The 16,273-nt window shown below is 41.3% G+C and overlaps 2 protein-coding genes across 3 annotated transcripts in view; one reads left to right on the plus strand and one right to left on the minus strand.

Annotated features, from left to right (window-relative positions):
- p3h2 (prolyl 3-hydroxylase 2) overlaps positions 1 to 8,230 on the plus strand; it is a 65,801-nt gene extending 57,571 nt beyond the window's left edge. Inside the window, exons 6-15 of one of the 2 annotated variants that reach the window (XM_071543633.1) lie at positions 615 to 704; positions 1,205 to 1,245; positions 1,557 to 1,648; positions 2,568 to 2,695; positions 3,166 to 3,261; positions 3,481 to 3,631; positions 4,268 to 4,385; positions 4,507 to 4,582; positions 5,334 to 5,474; positions 6,364 to 8,230. In XM_071543633.1, the coding sequence (XP_071399734.1) occupies positions 615 to 704; positions 1,205 to 1,245; positions 1,557 to 1,648; positions 2,568 to 2,695; positions 3,166 to 3,261; positions 3,481 to 3,631; positions 4,268 to 4,385; positions 4,507 to 4,582; positions 5,334 to 5,474; positions 6,364 to 6,456 (1,026 nt within the window). In that variant the 3' untranslated portion in view covers positions 6,457 to 8,230. The remainder of the gene's footprint in view (positions 1 to 614; positions 705 to 1,204; positions 1,246 to 1,556; positions 1,649 to 2,567; positions 2,696 to 3,165; positions 3,262 to 3,480; positions 3,632 to 4,267; positions 4,386 to 4,506; positions 4,583 to 5,333; positions 5,475 to 6,363) is intronic. The other variant, XM_071543634.1, reaches the window with a different exon arrangement.
- Positions 8,231 to 9,331: 1,101 nt separating this feature from the next.
- ccdc181 (coiled-coil domain containing 181) lies at positions 9,332 to 15,554 on the minus strand. The gene is made up of 7 exons (XM_071543663.1): positions 15,462 to 15,554; positions 13,905 to 14,015; positions 12,361 to 13,104; positions 12,085 to 12,306; positions 11,594 to 11,740; positions 10,730 to 10,887; positions 9,332 to 9,503 (listed from the first exon to the last, which is right to left on the minus strand). The coding sequence occupies exons 2-7, from the start codon at positions 14,004 to 14,006 to the stop codon at positions 9,332 to 9,334; spliced, it is 1,545 nt and encodes a 514-aa protein (XP_071399764.1). The 5' UTR covers positions 14,007 to 14,015; positions 15,462 to 15,554.
- Between the last annotated feature and the right edge of the window lie 719 nt (positions 15,555 to 16,273).

Consider the following 16,273-nt stretch of genomic DNA (forward strand, 5'->3'; position numbering starts at 1 on the left):
CATTAATCCCGGCACTGAGGCGAGGAGAGGGGAGGGGCGGAGAAACTCACTTTGCCCTTCGTTTGGGAAAGGAAAGAATCAGGGATAGGACTCCTTTTTAGCTTTTTGAGTCTGGAAAAGTTCTGGTCAAGAGTGCCGGTGTGTGAGTGATATGTGTGAACTATGATTGTGGGCGTAAGAAAGATGTGGCTAGGCACAGGGTGCAACAGATTATCTGTAATCACAGTAAAGAACATCCTTAAAGTTATTATGGCTTTTATACACCAGTTACCAATGCATGTGAAAAGTTTCCTTTAAAGATGTATACATAGAAAAGAATAAGTAAACACAACGTCCTGGGTTAGAATCGCCCATGACCTTTGTCACATCCCATCCCCCTCTCTCTCCTAATCAGTCCTGTCTCTACTTTGAACTGTCAGATAAAGATGAAAATGCCCCCCAAAATAATATAAAAGAAATAAAAGAATAGCAAACAGGAGAACACAAGATTGAACGTTGGCACAGCAATCATTATTCACGGTTGGAATGAGTCTTTGGTTAATCAAATTGCTTGACGGTGCATTTACTATAAACTTTTGATGTGTGTGTGTGTGTGTGTGTGTGTGTGTGTACAGAAAGCTGCGTGGTACCTGAGGAGGCATAAACAGGAACTGGAGCTGCTCCTGATCGGCAGCGACACCATGGGAGTGGAGTTTACTGAGGGGGTGAGTCATCAAAACACAACATCAGCCCAAATACTGTTTATTTCTTGGTGGATTGCAGGTAGTTGTTGGTAAGCCAGAGCCTCATTTCACAGTTTCGCCCAGAAACAAAAATAGGTTCTATTATGTCACATGTAATTACTCAGAAGCTGGTCCACATCTCTCTGCAGCAGAGCAGGACTCACGCTGGGTCTCTAACAGCCTCAATGTGCCACTGATGCCGGCTGACTCAAAGCAGGGTAACAGGTGTCTGGCACAGCCACCGTACACCGCTGTGCTCCCAGCTAACAGCACCACCTACTGGTCATACTGAGATATGGACTATATTTGATATATTTATACACAGCATTTCCAAATGTAGCCAAAATGCAGAATGTGTGCGCAATCTGAAACAGCATTCAAATCAGTCATATTGTATTTTTGATGTATTTTTATGCTGTACCACCACTTTTGTGAAAGTAGAAAATTTGCAGATTATAGACTTCCGCATGTTTCTCTTGCAGCATTACTGGAGCAGCACAGGTGGAAGAGAAGACTCAAACAGGTAAACAGACTGCTAAAGCCCTGGAAAGCATGGAAATGTTTAATGTTTTCATCCAATGTTTTCTCAAATATATTAAAATGTCATCTCAGGCACTCTCATCTTAGTCTGGTATAATATTCAAGGCCTCTATAACTGAAATTTATCACTAGTTTCATTGTGGGGTTTTTTTTTCATATGTGCTGGGTCTCTTCTGTATTAGCAAAAGCTGCATATATGCCAATTTTAAAGATTATCATAATTGTCAATTAAACAATTCAAAGTGTTTTGATTTGTCCGTAACAGAATCTATTTTCCATGCTCTGTTCACCCAGGATTCCCTCTGGTACAGACGGCTGGATGGAGTACGTTCCCATCTCAGAGAAGAAGAACGTCACTGTTGCTGCTCCACCGCAATACAGAGAAGGTAGGAGTTTTCTGTTAGTGTGTTACTAGAGCTGAGGGAGAAGGCTGACACTGTATGATTTTACTTTATTGCACTCTGATCATAATGTAATACATCATGTTGAACAGTTATATTTTTTCCTAACATGCCTTTATCACGTAGCCAATTATTGTGTGTACTGGGAACTGTTTTCACTTTTTCCATTACTGGAAACATACTTACGAACTTCTGGCAGTGAAGAGCCTAAACGACACTTGTGGCAGAATGGGAGGAAAATACATTCAGTGATCTCTTCACATTCAGTTCTGGCAGAATGGAACTACTTTTGATATAATTGCAACTGCAATGATTGTGGCTTTATTAAGTCATGTTAGGAAAAAACACAATAGACACATTGTGTTATAAATGAGGAATTACATTAGTCAGTGCAGCAGTATATCTGTGAGATGTTTTTAATGGATTGTTGAAAACGATGCAGCCTCAAACCTGCAGTAGAAGGGACAGTAGAAACTTCTGACTGTGGCAAATACATCGGTGGATTTAGACTTTTCAAGGGCATTCATGAGGATAGGAAAAAAATAAAATTACACCGGTGTTATCCTTTAAATTTTCTATACCTTCATTGATTCAGGGAAGGTTTACTTTATTTTTAGGCCACTCCCCGCCACATGTTCATACAGTTATTAATTCCCACTTAAGAGCTGCCCAGTGCATTTTTTACTAGTGAAAGAAGAGAGAGTAGTAGATACTGTAAATTAGGGAAAAAAAATACTTTGCCTTTGCCACAATTTTTCCCCCCATTCTGCAACCACAGACATTGTGGACGTACAGAGTGGAACCAGCAAATCGTCTGCCAAGAGAAAGTCATTAGTGTGCGGTTAATCTCTTCCCACCACCTCGGTTTAAGATAACACGTAACGCTGTGCTGTGATCTGGGTAGGTGGTCCCCTGGTGTACGACAGTGTGCAGCTGGTGCAGAACTCGGCCGCCTTGAACGGGACCCAGAGGGTGCTGCTGGATGATGTCATCTCTGAGACGGAGTGCACAGAGCTCAAACACCTGGCCCACGTAAGGACCCACACTGACCAGATCATGCACTGTCATGTTTAAATCAATCATTAGATCAAGTCATAGATATTTTACAGGTTTGCATGTGATTTGAGTTTGCTACACAATGTTTCAGCCTAGAAGTTTTAGTTGCAATGGGGGAGGAAGAAATTGGTTTTGGGATCTTGATTCACTCCTGGTCCCATCCCAAGTTTTAGTACTTCTTATTTGAAAATGACTCATCGTCACATCAAAATGTTATAGATAGTGATATCATAATATACAGCAGGAACAAATTATATTGGGCCAAACAGTAATCCCAGATGATGATTTTTTATAGTTACTTACATTCTTCTAGCAGTGGGAGGCCACTACTGATGACTGAATGTAGAGGAGGCCTTGCTTTCTAAGCCTGTGTTAGTAGCAGTTGAGTCCATGAGTTCATGTTGTGGTCGATTGTGTGTAACTCTGTCTGTGTGCTTGTCCTCCAGTCCGTCACCATGGCAGGAGACGGTTACAGAGGGAAGATGTCTCCACATACTCCCAATGAGAGGTTTGAAGGAGCCACTGTACTCAAAACCCTGCAGGTACGCTCACCGCTAAACATGAAGTACAGTAATGCCAGGGTCCCAGTACATGATTTCAACCTGACTTTATGCCTCATTTGTAAATAGATTAATTGTAGAAGGAATTTAATAGAATGTATCACAGTGGAGAATGCAGGTTTTAAATGTATTCTTTGACTGCCTTTTACGTACTGTTTTTATTGTTTGACTGCATTTCACGTTGTGTTCTCTCCCCTGCAGTACGGGTACGAGGGCCGAGTGCCGCTGCGGAGCGCTCGTCTCTTCTACGAGGTCAGCGAGCGAGCCAGACGCATCATCGAGTCCTACTTCCTGCTCAACTCCACGCTGCACTTCTCCTACACACACCTGGTGTGTCGGACCGCCATCACAGGTCGGTCACACACAAACACACAAACACACATCGCTTCACGCAGACACACACACAATCTGATATTTACATTTTAGACATTTAACTGAATTTATCCAGGGCAACTTACATTGAGTTCAGTTGAAGATTTCAAACATAAAGTAAAATCAGTCTAATATTGAAGTATCAAGCCTAACTTTTCTTGGCAGTACAGTTCCCATGGTGTTATCTAGTACTTTCACAATAGGTATTGTGAAGGCCAACAAGCCTTACAAGTATTACACAGTAATTATTCAGTAATGATTGCACAACTTACTACATTACTACTACTGGTATCATGCTAATAATTACTCATTATCACCAGAAATTACTGGCATTTAACTGAGAAATTACACATTATAATTACAAATAGTTACTTGTTATTACCAGAAATTACCAGTTACTCTCTGATCATTTCTACAAAATTACACAGTAATCACCCAGTAATTTGTGTACCGAAATGTAAAGTCTTACTGATGACGGGCAGAAAAAACCCAGAGATGGAGATGGTTATAATGTTATTTTAAAATATTATTTGAATGGCTGTATACATGTAATATTTTATCCTGTTTGTCTCCGTTGGATAATTTTCTGTGTGTGTGTGTGTGTGTTTGTTCCCAGGCCAGCAGGACCACAGGAACGACCTGAGCCATCCCATCCACGCTGACAACTGTCTGCTGGACCCCGAGGCCAACGAGTGCTGGAAGGAACCACCAGCCTACACATACAGAGACTACAGGTTAGACACTTCAACAAAACTCTACTGTGTATCTACAGTGAAAAGAGTTTTTACTGCCACTGTCATATCACTGCATTGACTGTCGAGACCTTACTGATCTTTTGTACTTTTATATTTTCAGTGCGCTGCTCTACCTAAATGGAGATTTTGAGGGTGGGGAGTTCATATTCACAGAAATGGATGCCAAAACAGTGACGGTAAGCTGATCCTAATGAAATGTGAGATTTGGCCCCAAATGAACCGCTAAGTTTCAGCACACAGGAAGAGGAATGAGCACAGCACTAACACTGCCTGGGTTAAGGGTTTGAAGGGGTTTGATACTGAAGCAGTATCACAGGTCACACACACCCCAATCCCAGTGCTGAGTGTGTGTAGATATACAGTATGTAGATACAGAGATAACAAGTTTGACAAAATGCCACAAATGTTTGAAGCAGTAAATTGAAATATGAGCCAGTATAGAAGGTATTGGAACATGATTCCCTGGATATTTAGGGATAGAAGGTCAGTGTCCATATCACACACACACACACACACACACACACACACACATACACACACACACATATACACATTAAGGGTCATCATGGCCATGGTGCCTAAAATTGGTTTTATGTGTTGGAATATTTTTCTAAATGATCTACATTAACAGTTGACAAAAATACAGATTTCATTGATTGATCTATCACCATAAATTATACAACTTTTTTGTGACCAAATTTGTATTTTTTTTACATTGGGTGGTTAGACCATATCAAACAATATACAAGATAAACAAACATGAAGGGAAAGAAAACAGAAAAAATTATACAACTTTTTGAAAATATTTTCTGTATACAAAAGTGATGGTTTCTGGTTGCAATGTATATTGAATAGTGGAATCTTTTGCTTAATAATGTAAGTAGTAGGTGGTAATCATAGCCTCTTTATCTCCTCACTCCTTTCCAGGCGTCAGTGAAGCCCAAGTGTGGCAGGATGGTGGGTTTCTCCTCAGGAGGGGAGAATCCGCACGGTGTGAAGGCCGTCACCAGGGGGCAGCGGTGCGCTGTGGCTCTGTGGTTCACCATGGACCCCCTCTTCAGAGAGCTGGTAAACTTCTGACATCCACTGTTTCACTTAAAATAGTTTGGTAGCCATGTTGGTTGGGGTGATTTCCATTTTTGCTTCTAGGTTCATCCTAGTTTTGGTTCCAGTTTTGGTTCAAGTACAAGCTGTGCTGCTAAAACTCTCATTATGTTGTACATTTTGATGTTATAATGTTTTTAATTCCAGACATTGGCTGAATACTTGTTTGTGTTTTGAAGGAACATTGGACATAATGGCACAATGGTCTTTTAATTTTACATTTTCTCAAGCAGTCGGGGGAATGTTGTTAATGTGCAGACCCACATTTCCATCTGACACAAATTACTGTCATAAGTTGATGCAAATACAGTGACACACATGCAGTTCAGTGTTTTGCTTAATCTCATTTGAATACTTGAAGCTGCACTAGGCAAGTTTTTTATGTAAAAATACACCTGTCTTACTACTGACTACAGTAGAGAAGAGTCACATCTCCGCTGACTCTGTAGATTTACTCTATTTGCCCAAATGAAATTACACTGGGAAATCTTCTCCACCCACGCAAAGTGAAAAATCTAATCTTAAACGCAAAATATAAACTGTCTCTTAAACAACCCTTTGGTATCCTTTGGTATAAAGCATCACAGCACGTTCCAACATGAGCGTGCTGTGTGCAATTTGCTGACATCACATTACATGACTTCTGGGTATTAAAGTTCAAACAGTTTTCAAACGGTTACTTTTCGCTGCCGATGTGCGAAATTGCTTGATGCAGTTTTGTTTACTCTCGTTTTAAATCGCCTTTCAAAACACACTTTGTTGTTTTCCTCTTCCTAAAATCCCCTTCACCGTTCCTGTGACCTTCTTCCTCGCTCTTATTTCTCCCTCCTCTTTGTGTCTTCTCCTCCCTCAGGAGCGTCTGCAGGCGGATGAGGTGATCCAGGCACTGGACAGCCAGTCTCAGTGGGATCAGGGCCTCAACATCAACCCTAAAGACGAACTGTAGCAGCAGACCCACATCCCCAACCCCCTTCAGTCAAATCCGTCTATCTATTTTATCTATTTATTGAATGACCTTTGGATCAGAACAATTCTATTTTTGTACTGTTTGAAGTGCAAGGTTAATAATATTGTCATTTTGTGTTGTCGGTCGGTCGCGTGTGATGTTTTTTGTTTCATGTTTCATGTGTTTTTTTCACTCACACCAGTGCTTGAGTTTATCTTTGGTTCTTTTTTTTTCCTTCCAGTGACAGTCTCTGTCTAGAGTGAATTCCAATTCACTTTGTATTGACTTGGTGGTTTGGCACAGAAGGCTGTTTTCATAAAAGACTGTTCATTCCTGTAATATTACTGAACTGTGAAGAAGCCAAAGAGAAGAACAGCAGTCCTATTAGTCCTAACAGTGTATCAGCATAGAAATCAATTGAGAAAAAGATCAATTATAATGGGCTGTATACTGTATACTCACTGGCCAAAAATAATCGGAAGATCAGTTTTTCATAAAACATAAAAGAGCTGTCACATGTTTGTTAAGCAGAACCTGCACCTCCTGTTCTTAATCTGATTACCAACACTGTTTTGTGACTTTCAATTCATGTGCAACTTTTAGATTATGGCTCGGTTTTTTGATGAGCATGACAATTAATCATAATTGACTGGTTATCATATTGTTATCAAATAATAATACTTTAATGTATTCCATCTACAAAACTTGGTAGAAAAACATGACTGCAATATATCAAGTTTGGCCGAAGTCAATCATCATCAGATATATAGTATATGTTTGATGGGATACATTCAAAACCCCTATATAGCCTATATATTTTTCTATTGTTTTACCTTAAATTCAACGTTCAAGAATTCAAAATCATGTCTGAATCCATCTACATAAATGTTACTATTATGTAGGCCAGGGACTTACATCTACTAACAACTTGCAGTAAATGTTAACCCAAAATTTGTTTTATTTTCATGCCAACTATAATTTTATCAAAGTAGGTGACACTGTTTTCTAGTTTCTGATTTTCGAACAAAAGTCATTCAAAGCTGGAGACAGAGAGGGGGAATTTGAGAAACAGAGATAAATTCTGCTATGGTTGATATTTTTATGAACATGCACTCGCTACCTTTCTCAGTGTCTCATTCCAGAAACTGTGTGTGCTTTCCTCTTGTTGGTGGTGTGAAAAGGAGAAACCACGACTCACTTCCCTCCACTCCGGACACGCAGAACAACATACTAGTTTACAATTTCACTGACACAAGGACATGGTGTGTGTGTGTATGTGTGTTTATGTATGTGTTTGTAATAATAGACAGTTGCTATTGCAGTTGTCGACATTTAATATTAGTAACTTTTTTCATAAAAGGTGTCAATCATTCCTGTTTCAAGGAATACATATTTTATTTTTAAGGTGGCGTATAGTTCTCCTTTCTTTCTAGAATTCATATTTTTGTTGACGATACAGATAGGCAGAGTCATGCACTGTAAGTCCAATGGAAAGAAAAGTGACTTTGTGTTTTGTTTTTTTCATTGATTCAAACTGCTAACCAGGAACTTAATCCAGTTGTTTTAGGGATTGGTTTGTAATAGAGAGGGTGGCCACTTTCCTTTGTTTCACTGATATTTAAGTATGAAATGCTGTAGCACACAAAATGATTTATGTGTACATGCCTATAAATTAAAAATATATGTCATATCCATATTTAATGGTGTATTTTTATTATTTATTCATGTTTTACTTGTTCAGCACAAAATTAAACATAATTCGTTCTTTTGTATGAAATAAGAATTTTGATATGAAGAGATTGGTACATGACCTTGTCTTTTCTTTTCCATATCATAATAAATGTGTCTTAAATGTTTCCCTATATGAGACATTTTTGCAAACAATATTGTCTTCTTATAGATATATATCCCATCAGTTGTTTCTTTTAAGAATATGTATTATCCATTCAAGTCAAATCTGATGTAGCCTATATCTATGTAACCAAACACTCTGACAAAAGGCAAACAGTAACAGAAACAGTTTGGCTCTCACAGCACTGCAGTTTGTGATGAGCTCCATTCAACAGAGTAAAGTGCATCTGCCATCTACAGAAAACATGTTGATACAATAAAAAATCATTTACTCAGAATACATTTTATCACCCGATAACTCAATCTTGATATTTCACTTACTCGGGTACACTACCAGTCAAAAGTTTGGACGCACGCATTTTTCTTTATTTTTACTATTTTCCACATTTTAGAATAATAGTAAAGACATCAAAACTATGAAATAACACAAATTGAATTATGTAGTGACCAAAAAAAGTGTTAAACACATCAAAACTATCTTATATTTTAGATTCTTTAAAGTAGCTGCCCTTTGCCTTGATGGAAAGGCAAAGGCTTTGGAAAGAAATTCATACATAGGCATCAACTTCACTATTTATGTCTAAAAACCAAATTTCAAGCATTTAAGTATAAGCCTTTAGATCGAAATGGCTTTAAAAGAATGAAAAATATAGAACATTCAATCAGGTGTGTCCAAACTTCTGACTGGTAGTGTATATTCACACTGAGTAGAGATAACTGCAGTACACCCCCTTTTTTTTTTTTTTTTTTTAGAAAAGTGCTTTCATATAGCACAGAAATCTGATGAAGAAATCCAAACTTGGGAAGAACCTCCAGGTGGGAATTATTACAAAAACTAGACACAGAGCTGCAGCCACCACCCAAAATATTCCCTTACAGTAAACCATAGCTTTTATTCCACACCAGCCATACGTGTATTGTCCAGTCTGTGGTTATGTTACTGTAACATGAGATCCGTATGGAGTCCCTGGTCTTCCTGAGGTGTGTATGAGGTGATACTGGATGATTGTCGGGATGGGTTGGTTCAGAAGCGGTAGGCCAGGTGTTCGGTGAATCTGAAGGCCTTGGCCTCGTTGACGGTGCACAGCAGGTCCTGCATGCGCCGCGTGCGCCGCTCCTCCAGCAACAGCCTGCGGGAACGCTCCCGAGCCGCCTGCTGCTCCGCCCGCTTCTCCGCCCGCTTCCGCTTCAGCCAGCTGGGGAGAGGAAGAGGAGAGAGAGGAGATCAGGACCGATGGGAGAGAGGAGATCAAGACCGATGGGAGAGAGGAGATCAAGACCGATGGGAGAGAGGAGATCGGGACTGATGGGAGAGAGGAGATCAGGACTGATGGGAGAGAGGACATCAGAGAGGAGATCAGGACCGATGGGAGAGAGGAGAATAGGACCGATGGGAGAGGGGAGATCAAGACTGATGGGAGAGAGGAGATAAAGACTGATGGGAGAGAGGAGATCAAGACTGATGGGAGAGAGGAGATCTGGACTGATGGGAGAGAGGAGATCAGAGAGGAGATCAGGACTGATGGGAGAGAGGAGATCAAGACTGATGGAGAGAGGAGAATAGGACAGATGGGAGAGAGGAGATCAGGACCGATGGGAGAGAGGAGATCAGAGAGGAGATCAAGACTGATGGGAGAGAGGAGATCAAGACTGATGGAGAGAGGAGAATAGGACCGATGGGAGAGAGGAGATCAGGACTGATGTCTTAAACATTGAATCATTGCGAATGATTTCATCGATGTGAGCACATCCACTTAATTCTCCAAAATAAAAAAGATTTTTACTGCCCCAGAGCACAAAATGACCATAATCTATCCTCAGAGCGGTGATAGAGTTGTCGATTAATACCGGTGACTCAATGATTACTTCACCAGGTGCTGCGATTTCTGGCTTTCAAAACTCACTTTCTGGCCTGAACTGTGTTTTGGAACAAAAACTCCTAGCCCAGTGGAGTTTCAGGACACTCCCAATCACCTCTTCAACTGCTGGATGATGGAGGACGGTGCCACCAGCGACACATTTCAGCTACGAAGGCTAAAAAGACTTGTTCTCAAGCCAAAAAAAAACAAATGACAAAGCAGTATTATTACAGTATTTTTCATTGTGAAATATTACCTCAGATATTTCTGTTGGATCTCTGCTCTTATTAGTTAGCTTACTTGTCTCTATGTCTATTGTTTGAGTCATTTACAGAGACTTGTATAGGAGGAGATCGGCTCTATCAATATTTTTACAATTCCTACTGGTCACCAATAGCGGTCGATAAAGCTCATAGATGACTTAATGCCCCTTTAAGTGTTATTTACAATATGTTCCAATTCCAAAACGTCATATCCAACAACAAACCTCTTATCTGATGGCAGTCTGAGGCTTAATGTGTGTCTATTTTAGGGTCTGTTTGGGAACTCCTGTGCTCACTCACAGTTTGAAGGCACGTTCACACTCCTCCCGGTTGTGCAGCAGGTATCCGCTCTCCTCCTCCAGCTTCTTCATCTCCTCCAGCTGCCTCTCCCTCTGCTGCTGCTCATGCTTCCTCTGCAGCCACGACTTGAAGGCCCCGTCTGGGTCACTGGGGTCTCTCTGCAATGGGAGGGAGAAATAAAGGCAGTATTAAAGTGGTAAGATGAGAGATGGTGCTAAGTGTCTGCATTGCACTTCCCAGAGGCAACTTCTGATCAATCAGAAGTGTGTCCAGTACTACAACAGCTTTTTCCTTGGATTTTCTATGGTAAAGTTTGAGTTTCTGTAGGTGGCGCTCTTTTCTTTGTCTGTTCAGCCATGTTAGCTATCGCTGCTCATGCTAACTACGTAGTTCTTCTTCTGTTTATTCCAAACAAACCGCTGTTGCTACCTCTAGTTACCTAAAACACATCACTTTCTGTGTGGCAGAGGATTTTTCAGTTTCAAAAACCTACCCACTACCAGGGGATAAGAAGAGTTAATGAAGGAAATGTAAAAGCTTCCGTGAACTAGGTATAGGTTGAATCACTATTGTGTTATATCAATCAGTAATAGAGAGGAGCAAAACAAAATGTTTTATTTGAAAATGTCATGGATTATTAATTTAATGTATTTTGGATTTCTCTCCTGTGATCATGAGTTGAGGTGCATAAATGTTCAGATTCATCTCCCTGTCTGCTCTTTGCCGCTGTGTGTTACAGAATCCTCCTTTCTACTGTGGCCTGACTGCAGTAAAACATACAGCAGTACTACAGAAACCTCATAAAAAGGTCATTACTATGCCCGGGTTTTAGTACATTGGTGTGCCCCCCCCTTGTGGCCGTACCCTGCAATTCATCCTCTCCATCTCCTGCGCTCGGTGGATCCTTCTCTCCTCCAGAAGCTGCTCTCTCTTCCTCAGCAGCCAGGCCCTGAACGCAACCTCGTTCTCCTGCCTCTTCTGCTCCTCTTCCTCACGTTTCCTCTGCTCTGCCTGGCAGGGACAGAAGAAGAGAAAAGCTGATGAGTAGGGGTGAATGAATGCATGAAGGGCAGCATACCACCATGGCCTAAAAACAACAAGCATGACAGCAACCAGGCATTTAGTAGCAGGAAAACTCACCTTAATTCAATTCACCCAACTTTTTATTTGTTAAAAAGATGTTTTAACTTTTCAAGCTAACAAAAATCTTTGAGATCTAAATTCCTGATAGATGTTACAGCATGAAACTGATCTGAGTGAACAATGAGCTCTTTTTGTTGTTATTGACTGTTCACCATTGACTGGCTGGAGTTCATCATGTACCCACTGTATGACTGATTTTAAGCTCTTCCTACCTCTCTGGCCAGCCTCTCCTTCCTCTCCTGGATTTTCTGCAGCAGCTCTTTCTGCTGGGGGGAGAGGGTGTAGGTGGGCTGGCAGGGCGTCTCGATGGCCGACTGCACCCGTCGCTTGGTGCCTCTCCTCTGGCTGCCGCTCTGGCTGTGGCTGGCTGAGTTGGGCCGGTTGCGGGGCTGGGACGGAGGCCTGGGGGCGCGGAGCCGATCGACACCCTGCTGCTGGGAGAGGGAAGAGCCGGCGAGGGGACGAGGGGACGAGGACGAGCTGTGGACCCTCCCGGGGCTCAGAGTCGACTCCTGGGGACGAGGGGAGGAGCGGGAGTAGTCGCTGTAGTTGTTGGCGAGTGGAGGCAGCAGACCTTGACTCTCCACCTCCTTCAGACTCACCAGGTCAAACTTGCCGTCTTTTTCTACAAGGACTTTTCCCTCCTTTCCTCCCGGGCTGCTCTCCCCATTCCTGTCTGAGCCACCCAGACTACCGATCCCTTCTCCTATGCTTTCTTCCCGAGGGGAAATCTTCAGCTCAGACAGCTTCCCTGACACCTCGCTCTCTGCCTCTGCATCCTTGCCTCTCTCCGCGCCGCCCTCTCGTCCCTCCACCCGTCCGTTTTTCTCATACTCCAGCGGAGGCACCACCAGGTCCACCAGCTTGTCTTTGAAGTGCAGCCGCCTGCGCCGCGTCAGATCCGGGGCTTCCTGGTCCTCCAGCTCCCGGTTGGCCTGCTGGATCTTCTCCAGGATGTACTTCTTCTCCTCGTCCGTTTGTTCATCCAGCAGCGGAGGAGGCGGGGCTACGGGGGACGACTTACTTGGACTGTCTCTGTCCGAGTCGTACTCCAGAGGCTCCATAGGCGAGGGCCATCTCTCCTCCTCCTCCTCCTCCTCCTCCACCTCTTCTGTTTTGTTCCGTCTCTTCTCCTCCTTCTGGCTTTTCTCCTTCTGTTTCTTCCCTTTCTTTCTCTCGTCCTTCTCCAGTTCTTTATCGATCTCAGCCTCTATGTCCTCGTAGTCCGGACCCTGCGGGATGGAAAAGGCAGAGACACGCTTCATTAATTAATTAGGTTTGAATGTAAATGAATGAGCAAGTTTGGTTCGTAGCTGGTAGTAGACGTGATGCCTATACGTGAGATAACAGACATGTGAGTTTATCAATAATGCATCCAGCAGTGGCATTCTCTCCCCTTGGCCCAGTGAAAGTGTATCACCGTATATCAACAGAGTAGATTTCACATGCAAATAGTGAGACATGCCACTGCGGGTAACTCAACACTACTCACTGTCACACTTTCACAGAGAGGGTCACGGACCCAGCGGCTCCGGGTCTGCAGGAAGTAGAGCAGCACTGGGGACCTACTAGCCTATATAAGCTTAAGTGTGTTTGCACAGTGATAAAACATGGAGGCGGAGTGATGAAAAACACAGTGACAAAACACAGTGAGGAAAAAAGAAGGTAGACAGCAGAGATGGAATCTCATGAAAACTATACACTTTTATTGATGTTACTTGTATTTTTTATTAATTTCTTTTATTTATTTATTTTTCTAGTATTTATATGTAACTGATTTCCCTTTGATATGACTACAATTTACACTACTACACTACATTTAAGGGGGGGGGTTGAATGTGGTGTATATATTCCTGACGTTGTTGTTTTTATACTGTCCATAAAACAATAAGCAGATAATTAACAAAAGAAAGAGATTTAATCAATAATCTGTGCAGGTGAGATTAAAAATACCTTATAAAAGGCTCATCACACCTCAAAACAACCAAAATAAACAGGAGGAAAAGCTGAGATCCATCTCAGACTGACTCACCTGGTCCTCGGTCCGTCCCTCCTCACTGATCAGCCAGTCCAGGTCCTTCTCAAAGTCGTCCTCATATTCCTCCTGGGACTTTGTGAAAATCACCTCACTCATCTTCCACCACTGGGAGAAGAGCAGAGTCATGAGGAGAAGAGCGAGTGTGAGTCTTTTTTAGATGACACTCTTATCCATAGCAACTTACAACAAGTGAGCAGACAGGGGTTTGGTGTCTTGGTAAATGACACATGACTTTTGTGGGTCTTGAACCTCTCTGACCTATCTCTTATGGGACAGTTACTCTAACCAAGATCTGAGCCTGGCTATAAAAGAAATGCAAATATTCAGCACTGTGTGTGTAGTATGTGATTGTCTGAGTCATCTACCTATCTAATGACTGTGTATGTCTGCAGATCCATGGTAAAATAACTGAGTGAAAATATAGATTATTCAGCTATTCAGATAATTAAACCTTGGAGACAACTGATGACTGTGGATGCAGCCACCTAAATGCAGTTTACCCTTTTTCTTTGAGAAATAGAGTTTTCCTACATTTTCAAGCTAATTTAAATCTTTATGCTCTAAATTTGAGTGTATAATATGGTAAGTAGACAAATGTCAGTTACATTAAAATATATATTAGAAAGAAAATATATAAAAGAAGAAAATATATATAAGAAAATAAAACCTAAATTAATGCTGTTGTGAAAACATACTTTTTTATTACTTATATTGCATTATATTACTGTTTGGTGATCACTGGCCCATAGTTCATAGGTTACCCAGCACTTTATTATTACCACTGATTACAATACAGGTCAGGAGATTCCCATAAGGGTCCATCCGTTTGGGATGATCAAAACGCAAACGCAACACAAAAATCAGTTCGCAAGGCAAATATCCCAAAATTATGTAGCTGCATTTAATTTTTACTTTATATACAAAAAAACAGGTTGGAGATCATATCTATTTTTTAATTTTCATGGCACCAATTCCTCCAGTTCACACTGAATTAAAAAAGTTCAAACTGTTATCTTCGTCATAGGAAATAGGACACCACACTATCTTATTTCTATCCGCCCCCATCACACATAATTATCAACCTGCTTATCCATCATCACTTATCACAGTATGGCCTGAGGCTACATACTGTAGTCTTGTGCTGTGTTACCCATTCGTCGCCCCCTCCTGGCCAAAATGCAGTACTGCAAGGTAACGGCAGTAAACTAATATCCTACAGGTGTTTGTTTTTTATTTCAAACGTTCCCCTATCTGCTGATAAGAGATGTTAGATTATGTTTACTGTAGGTATGGATTTGATGGCTGTGTTGTGACTTATATAACCAGTTTTATAGGTTATAAAATCGGATGTGACTGACATGAGGGCAACAGGACTCCGTATGGCTACAAAAATAAACAGGATATTGGATAACAGGGATAGAATTAAAAGGGTGAGCTGTATACCGGGCAGCTGACCTTCACAAATTATAATAACGCAAAAAATCACTTGTTATAACACAGCAGGAAAGAAGTCCTGCATGGCAATGGTTATTATGGTTGAAATAAACTCACCACCACAGGAGGTTACTGCGTCTTCGTGTTGGTTTGAAAAGGATGAAAAATGCATTCAGCCAGGCTGTTTGGCGACTATCGCCTCATCTTACTGGCCCGCATAGTCCCGTTCAGTCTGCAGCACAGCACCTGTGCACATAATCTGCTTCCCTCTGCTGCCCTAAAAGGTTTAATAGACGTTGTCATAGAGACCTACAACACGCTTTACTGTCCTGCACATGCGCAGAGAGGAGACACACACACACACACACACACACTAACAAATTCTCTATGTACAGACAAGATAAAACATTCACTTTGGGTCCAATGTAATTTAAAACCATAAGAAAAAGAACTTTAATTTTTTTAGAAGGATAGCCTATTATACAAATATGACAGCAAAACTACAAGTCCCTATATATATTGTAGGGTAGTGTTACCATAGGAGACGAAAAAATACCATAAAGTATGAATGTCACCATAAATTCACTATTTACTATCACGGTTATACTGTACCTCATTCAATGAATAACCTGTTAGGACATTTAAAAAATATAAGGTACGTTAAGGTCACTATAAAGCCACTGTTGAGTACCACATAAGTCCCTATTTCACTGTTATATGAATATTATAGAGGTGAGAAATACCGTAAATACGCGTTGAGCGCACATGGACGACCCAACAAGTGGTAAATGAGACTGGAAAAGTTGGAATTTTCTTAGAAATAATTTACAGAGATGTGACGTTTAGGGGGCGGAGAGCATGTAACCACAACCACAGCTGATGGTAACAATGTTGTAATTTATTCATTTACTAGTTCATAACTAGTATTG

The sequence above is a fragment of the Centroberyx affinis genome, unplaced genomic scaffold (assembly GCF_046629955.1).
Source record: "Centroberyx affinis isolate AG114_WGS23_722 - 3 ecotype Tasmania unplaced genomic scaffold, CSIRO-AGI_Caff_v1 ptg004359l_1, whole genome shotgun sequence".
In the NCBI taxonomy this organism is placed as follows: domain Eukaryota; kingdom Metazoa; phylum Chordata; class Actinopteri; order Beryciformes; family Berycidae; genus Centroberyx; species Centroberyx affinis.